This window comes from Zerene cesonia, chromosome 19 (genome assembly GCF_012273895.1).
Source record: "Zerene cesonia ecotype Mississippi chromosome 19, Zerene_cesonia_1.1, whole genome shotgun sequence".
NCBI classification, from domain to species: domain Eukaryota; kingdom Metazoa; phylum Arthropoda; class Insecta; order Lepidoptera; family Pieridae; genus Zerene; species Zerene cesonia.
The window spans coordinates 4,985,926-4,993,673 of NC_052120.1; the positions used below are offsets into that span (position 1 = coordinate 4,985,926).

At 32.6% G+C, this 7,748-nt stretch overlaps 2 protein-coding genes across 2 annotated transcripts in view; one reads left to right on the plus strand and one right to left on the minus strand.

Moving 5' to 3' along the window:
- Positions 1-7,748, minus strand: part of LOC119834225 (synaptic vesicle 2-related protein) — a 17,126-nt gene that overhangs the window by 7,411 nt on the left and 1,967 nt on the right. The window lies entirely within an intron of this gene.
- Positions 2,238-4,536, plus strand: LOC119834229. Its single transcript, XM_038358560.1, has 3 exons — positions 2,238-2,371; positions 2,571-3,357; positions 3,639-4,536. Exons 1-3 carry the CDS (start codon positions 2,346-2,348, stop codon positions 3,735-3,737), a joined length of 912 nt encoding a protein of 303 aa, XP_038214488.1. The 5' UTR covers positions 2,238-2,345; the 3' UTR covers positions 3,738-4,536.

Genomic DNA, 7,748 nt, shown 5'->3' on the forward strand with positions numbered 1-7,748 from the left:
CAAAGGACTGTTGAGCTCTACTATCAACAATGAATGGGCATCAAGAAACACTGAATCAATAAAAAATGCATAATCCTTTGTGCAATTTTGGTAAAGTAGGATTTAAGTTAATAATAGGACTTGCACACAACGACTTTAAGGCGCCAGTCGGTTATTGCCCTCGTATTTGTGACTTCCGTGAACAAACCTGACGATGCACTTCGACTGCATCGAAAATCCAATATCACCCTCTCCCGACCTACCCCATCGGGCCAAAAAGGAAACCCGCGAATACCATGGCAATACCTAGTATATATGTATCGTCTATGGTAAAGTTCTTTCAAATTAAGCTCTTCAGGTTCTGAGTATTATTTCACATTTCTAGATTATAGCGGATTACAGTAATCTTTATAAATAAAAAAAAGTAGCACATATATGAAACTTTTAAAATGTAATGAAGGCTTTAATTTACGGATTTTTTATAACTTTTCTATGCCAGAGCTGACTGCCGAGCTAGTGCACTTTTATGAGTTTAAGAAATATGTTGACATCTTGATTCTTCTATCTTCATATAAATATGATAATGATGTGAATTTAAACAATTTTGCTGTGTATCGCTGAGCATCCAACCGGTAGTCATCATCTAGGTTTGGTGCATTACGTACAACATCTCGTCAGTTTATTTTTGCTGAGTTAGTATCAAAAGTACTTCAATAACTAGTATATCAATAACTTGTTACGATATTACTTACAACTTCTTTTATTTATTACTAGCTTTTGCCCACGGCTTCGCATTCGTTAAATTGGGGGCAGTTTAGTAGATGTTATTATACATATAAACCTTCCTCTTAAATCACTCTATCTATTAAAAAAAAAAGCATCACGATCCGTTGCGTAGTTTTAAAGATTTAAGCATACATAGGGACATAGGGACAGACAAAGCGACTTTGTTTTATACTATGTAGTGATTTGTTGGCATAACGACAACAGAAATACAAGAAATATATCATCTATTAAACTTTCAACCGTTCTACTATCACAGTTCATGTGTTACGGGCTGGACACAGATGGTCGGACAGACAGACAGATGAAAATACGGACAGCAAGGTCACGTTAATAGGGTCTCGTTTTACTTATTTTGTACTGAACCCTAAATATTACGTCAATGAACGTAATAATGTGACATTGTCAAAATATTTTTCTTCATGATCAGCTATAGAAATGTCGGCCATTTTGTACCTTATAGCACTTTTATCCCTCGTTATTTAGATTTTACAATAGGAATAGGAAAGATTTCTTCTAAAATGCTATCATAAAGAAAGATTGTTGAATTTCTTACAATCGCAAGGCCTTTGTATATTATGCTATAACTTTATATGAATAAGACTGCAAGTGTGCACTGCCTCCAATTTGGTTGAAATATGCAAGTATTGTCTTTTTTTTTTGTTCCGATAATCATCAGATACTTCTTATACAAAAACACCTTATATTATACATTAATTCAATGATGCATATTTATCAAAAATAGCTATGCCTATAAATAATGCCTCCAATGGTTATAAATATAAACTGAAACTGCAATCCCTAGCAAAGTTATATTTTTAGAGTTCCCATTTCAAGAGATTTGCATTGCGTCATTTGCAGCAAGCTTTGTAGTAAGTATAAAAATATTCAGAAATTTAAAACCTGAAATTTGATTTTAAGAATTGTTTCTTCTTAGTTTTATTTGATGTTCTCCTATTTATTTATTCTTACAAGGTACTGTATCAAAAATTCTATACCTAATCCTATACTAAGCTTTTAAGTGCTTGCTTTAGATTGAAATGATTGACAATTTTTGCAAAAGAAAGCATATTCTTCTTGTGTAAGCGTAGAACCCAGGGGTCTTGGATTCGATTCCTGGACAAATTAAAAATGTCTCAATATGGCAGGACACAGAAAGCACGATTGATTTTTTTAGAGACAAGTCTCGTAGGGATATCGATCACTGAATCAGATTTATATATATAGATACATCTACCCCGTTCCCTATAAGGGAACGAGAGTAGATGTGATATATATTAATTAGGATTTAAAAAGGTTCCAATCAACTGAATTGTTGCTAAAAAAATTGTTAATAGAAGTTATTTTTTCTCCAAATAGTACAGAGTTTTAATAAAATGAATAAGCTACAAGCTCGATCGATAGCTGAGAGACCGGGGTAAGGGCGGCTGGTGGGATGAGTTCTCTCCACGAGGGTGAGCGTAGGGAGGTTCATTGAGAACGTGTGGGCGGCTAGCGTGGGCGCCTAGCTTATAAAGCTCCGCGACCCAGCCTGCCTGAATAGTCGTGTTCCGACCTTTGTATGCAAACGTGAACAGTGCGATATGTGCAATCTTCCTACAGGATTAAGGTGAGCAATAATTAGAAATTGACATAAAATAATAACATAAATAAACTTAAACTCGAAATGAAAGAAAAATAAATGTAAATTTTTATAAGCATTATAAGCATAAGCACTCATCATGTATGTTTATTTTAATTCAACTATTAAGGTTGTCAATTTCCTCAAAATAAAAGATACTTTTTTTAATAATTGAAATTTATTATAGGATGTGGGTGGTTTTCTTTTGCTATTTGTTAGCAGAAGCAAAGACCTATCCTATGCAAGGATGGCCAGTATACGCACAAGATCTTCGAGATTACCATGATGACGATTACTACTATGCTCCTAAAGTTCAATATTTCTACGACACACCAGCAATGAATCCCCCGGAAGTTTATGGTCAAGTTCCTTATACGTACATGTACGATCCATATGGACATTTCTCAAATGATGCACCGAAAATAGAAGAAGAAAGATTTTCAGCATTACCCATTGGACAAGAAACATGGTTTGAAAGTGATTCTAACCCTCGATGGCGCTCCAACGACATGGATGACGTCAACGCCGCGTTCTTGGACAACCTCATACTTACGCAAATGGCAAGAGACGCCCAAAGGCGCCGTGAAAATGCTCGGGCTGCTTTTTCGAATATGGACTACGACGACAAAGACAATGAAGACAAAGATGTACAAGAACTAAAAGCTTTAGCGGGAAAACCACTTTATCACGCCCCAAAGTCTGTCCCTAGAATTGAGGATGACGAAGATGAGGACTACGTAGGTGACGATTCTGACGGTTTTATTAATTGGAATGGAAATAAACGAAGCCTTACCACTGAAGCACCTGTATTGAGCACGGAAAGCTCAATGATTGATAAAGTGGGTCAAAAAGAAGTTGTGATGACTCGCCCTCCTCAACATGTACGCCAACACTTCAACTTAAAATTTGACCAAGAAAAACGAAGCTCACCCTTTTACACGACCATAGCTCGTCTTGTGGATAATGCAAAACATGTGAGTATTATTTTAATATAATTTAATCGAATAAAATAAATCTGTATTTATCGATTTATACATAGTTATCGATATATAAGTTGTGAAACTCGAAGTCTAAAAATAACTTAGCTGGGCCGGGGGTGGTGGGTGACACAGCGCGCTTGAGGCCGGGTCAATCAGGGTTGGGTGGGAAACGGGGCATCGATGTGAGCTAAAATCTCCCTGTGAACTAACCTCCTTTGAGCTACCCCGTATGAATGAATTACGGAATAGGGAATTTATTGTAATTTAAATTTCAGGAATCATCGAAACCGAGAAGAATCGATAAACGCTTCGTAGCGAGTGATTCCGATCTCGTCGTCGAGCTACGTGGACTTAAACATCGCATTGCAACCTAAACTTCTAAATGAAAATCGCCAACCAATATGAGACTGAATTACTTTAGCATAATAGATACGTACGACACCAGCGACCTGATTATAATCTTCTAAAAGGCCCATGAAAATACAAAAAAAAATATTAGATTGTATAAGTATTAAGTACGTGTAACATTGTAATTATTTTTTTAGAAATACTTATGATTTTAATTATTAGATTTTTGTTATGTTTATTTTATAATCGTAGATGAATAGGAAAAGGTAATGTACAAAAATTGACTATAAGCTCGTTTAGGAGAGGTTGTTGGATGTATAATATGAGACATATAGTTTTTCACTTCAATCTCCGTAAGATACCCTTCACATGGCAGCTAATAATTGCACAAAAACGTGCGTGTAAATAAATTAGGTACTGATTATCTAAGAATTAGATAGAAAGCGTTATATTAAATTCTAATTTTTGTATACTAAGTATTAATACTTTTTTGATATTTTTATTGCATATAAAATAATTCATTTATGCTTGAACTATTTACTAAGAACTTGAGACATCTAAATGGCGTCCAATACAGCGCAAATGCGATCATCTATTTCACTTACGGACAAACGTGGAAAGGATTTAATATTTATTTTTTATTATTTTCTCAAAGATGTATAAAGCATAAGTATCGTGCTTCAAATATAAACTGTTCATTTGTATTCCCTATCCTAAACAATATATATGTAATTTCTAAATATTTGTTCGTCTTTGCTTAACTTTTATCTATGTATACTCAGATGCAGGTGCTAATAACTTATTTTCATATGTACTACGGTCTAAGCGGACAATACCAGAAATCTTTTGCAAAGCAAAACTTTGAAGTGTTAAAATATTATAAACCTTTACTGTATCTGTAAGATGAGAGCGATTCTCTTGAAGTGAAGAGGATTAGGTGATATTTTAGCTTTACAGCTTGTCTAATATTTATATTACAGCGGGTCTTTAAGACCCTTGTTAAATGGAAAAAAAAATCTAAATTTGTTGTAGAAAACTGCAATCATGTATTTCCAGTATTCCTAACTTGTAAATACATTGTCTTTCTCCTAAAACGTAAATAAGTAATTTTGTATCACACTTTTATATGTTCTATTTGTCGTAAATGACTTATCTTTCTAAAGTACATATCTGAATTAATTAAAGTCAAATTAATTTTTCAAGTTAAGGCGAAATAATCTCAGCCATGAACTAGATTGTATAGTTAGTATGAATTTAGTGTCATCTATAAAGAATTATACCAGTTCATGCAAATGTTACTAGTTCATTAAAGAAAATTTGTTAGTAATTGGGTAAATGATATCTTTCTCATACTTTTAATGTAAACAAAAGCCTTTATGTGTTTAGATAGATAAATAAATATGAGTAACAAAACGACGTAGGTCTATCGATCGAATTTTTCGAGTCAAAAGCTCAATTTATAAGGTACACGAATCCTATTTAATGATATAATTTAGGAAGTTTCAATGTCATTCACATATAGGTACTCAAAAATCTCAAGTGAACGAAGTATATACTAAACGTATGTTAAAGTGTATCCTATGAAAAAGGGAATAAAAAAATCAACTTCAAACCAAAGTTTTATTTCGATATCCCTATATTTCTAGTGAAAATTATTACATTGATAGACAGACTATGAGAGGCATTCTGCACTGTTGTTAATGTTTTGTTTCCTATCATATAATATTAAATTGCCATACAAAATTCTATGAAAATTCTTAAAAAGTTTCACCTGATTGACATATAATATTATAATTAAGTAGATAAAAATCGCAATAGACAGCAATAGCAAGAAAAATGTATAAAACACTAAGAAATTAATAAATCTAAGTATATTACGCATTTATCTAAAGAGATACTGGGCCCATTTGGAAAATTCTTCCACCGTTCGATGGATGTACGTCATAGTGTAAAAGTAAAAAAGTAAAAGTAAAAGAATTCTTGAAACTGCTTTAGCACATAGTACCGGATTGCTATAGGCTAAAGCAGTTTCAAGAATTCTTTTCTAGCTGTAGGGCTAGATAAAAAGAGTTTAAAAATTTGAGGGGCTTTGATGCGAGTTAAGGGGGCGCTAGGTGAATTTAAAATTTTCACCTCATTGCTTTAAAATTTGCGGAAATTAAACTCTTGGGGTGCTGGTCGGGTGCTGAAAGTAATTGATTATAAAGGGAGCGTTAGACGAAACAAGTTTAAGGACCATGGGGCAAAAGGCGATAATATGCAGTTAGCGCGAGCGGCGCCGGGGCGCACCGCTAGTAAGGAATAACTTGTGCAATATAATAATAGCTCTTTACTCTGGAGTCAAATATTTTTATCGGACTTAATCATATGCCCTGATTTCAAATAAAACCCCGATATTAATAAGTAATTTAATTAAAGAGTAAATAATGATTAAACATGACATTGATATTACGGTTGCGTAATGTAAATTACTAATAGGTTAAAATTAAACGTTTTTGGGAATTTGTATAGTAGGTACAAAAATCATAAGAAGAAATAATTAAACTGTACACAAATAGGTATCTATCGATTTTACCAGCTCCTTAGAAAATACTTCTTAAAGCTTTCCACGGCCTCATGAAAAAATCAGTATGAAATAAATAAGTGATAAACATATTTTCAATTACTCCACTTACAATTACAACACTTTTTTTATTTAAAATAATTAATGTTTAGAATTGCGCTACCAACTATTATATTAAAATTACATTTAGAACTATTTATTAATGTGAAAGAAACAGTAATATTCATCAAGAAATGACGAATTTACATTTTTAATATTTTAATTTACATAACATGTACTTGGAGCTTGTTACATAGAAAACAGATGAATACATCTGACCCTTAACCTTTTCGCAAAAAGGCAATTTCGCTAGACAGGACGCCCACGTTCCCTCTTTCTTTTATAAGTTAACTCAAGTCAATAACATGAGAAACCTAATGAATAACGAGTTGTTTCTCGAAGATTCTGTATTTTTCCTTTTGCCTTTCAAAATTAAAACAAAGGGGTACTCATTTTTCGTACAACTCATTTTATAAGGAACAACAAATAATGAAGGTAATTCGAACGAAAAATTATGCATTTACAGAGACGTAAATGGTTGAGGAGGATATATACCTACATGTTTCTTTGTTAGGGTAATATTTTTTAAATGCGCCCGAAATTGAGTTCGATGGACGATTTACAAATCAGTGAATCTGTTTTGGCGTATAGAGAGTTAATTTAAAACAATGTAATATTTTTTAAACATAATTCAAGCAGCATTAACAATTTTTGTAAGGTCAGAAAATTCTGCAAATTTAATACAAAATTATATTTTATAATACAACATTACCTCTGCCAGTATTCCCCGAATGGGTGGGTTAAAGTATCCACGCAAATAATACCCACGATATTACACGCCCACACACCTATTTGGCATTACGTATAAATTCTATGTTTCTCAGAATGAGCATATTATGCATAGTAAATTAGTAAATACCAATATTAATATTTTTTTTAAATAAATAGACTGATAAATCAAATCTTTATTTTGCCATTATCTTATCTTTCATAAGTAAGTACATTGCCTCTTAAACTAGAAAAACTGTATCTTAAGACAGAAAAAATGTTAAAAATAATTAAATGAAATCAATATCATTTATTTATTTTATTTGTTTATATTAATATTATTTTAAGATAAATTACATTCATCTCAGCTTACCATTAGGCGAGATCTTCATCAAGCGCTTCTCTATCATGAATAAAAGAAAAGTATTAATTCTGATTGGGTGAAATTAGCTTTGCAAATAGAATACACTTTTGAATTAATTATGTATATGTCCTTCAGCATTCCTTCGCAGGTAGGTATCTACTGTTAATGCACCTATTCAAAATATGCAAGTTTTAAGTATCCAAAAACACAGAACTCATACTATAAGAATAATAACACTTTTACTCCGAGCCTTTGAAGTTTAAATAATCCTATAATATGTTACCCCTTTTGCACCCACCCCCC

What these genes read in the sequence shown, in the direction of transcription:
- LOC119834229 (XM_038358560.1), top strand. Translation starts at nt 2,346, where the DNA reads ATGTGCAATCTTCCTACAGGATTAAG. An exon ending in AATCTTCCTACAGGATTAAG is followed by an intron (nt 2,372 to 2,570) that starts GTGAGCAATAAT and finishes AATTTATTATAG; the next exon opens with GATGTGGGTGGTTTTCTTTT. An exon ending in TTGTGGATAATGCAAAACAT is followed by an intron (nt 3,358 to 3,638) that starts GTGAGTATTATT and finishes TTTAAATTTCAG; the next exon opens with GAATCATCGAAACCGAGAAG.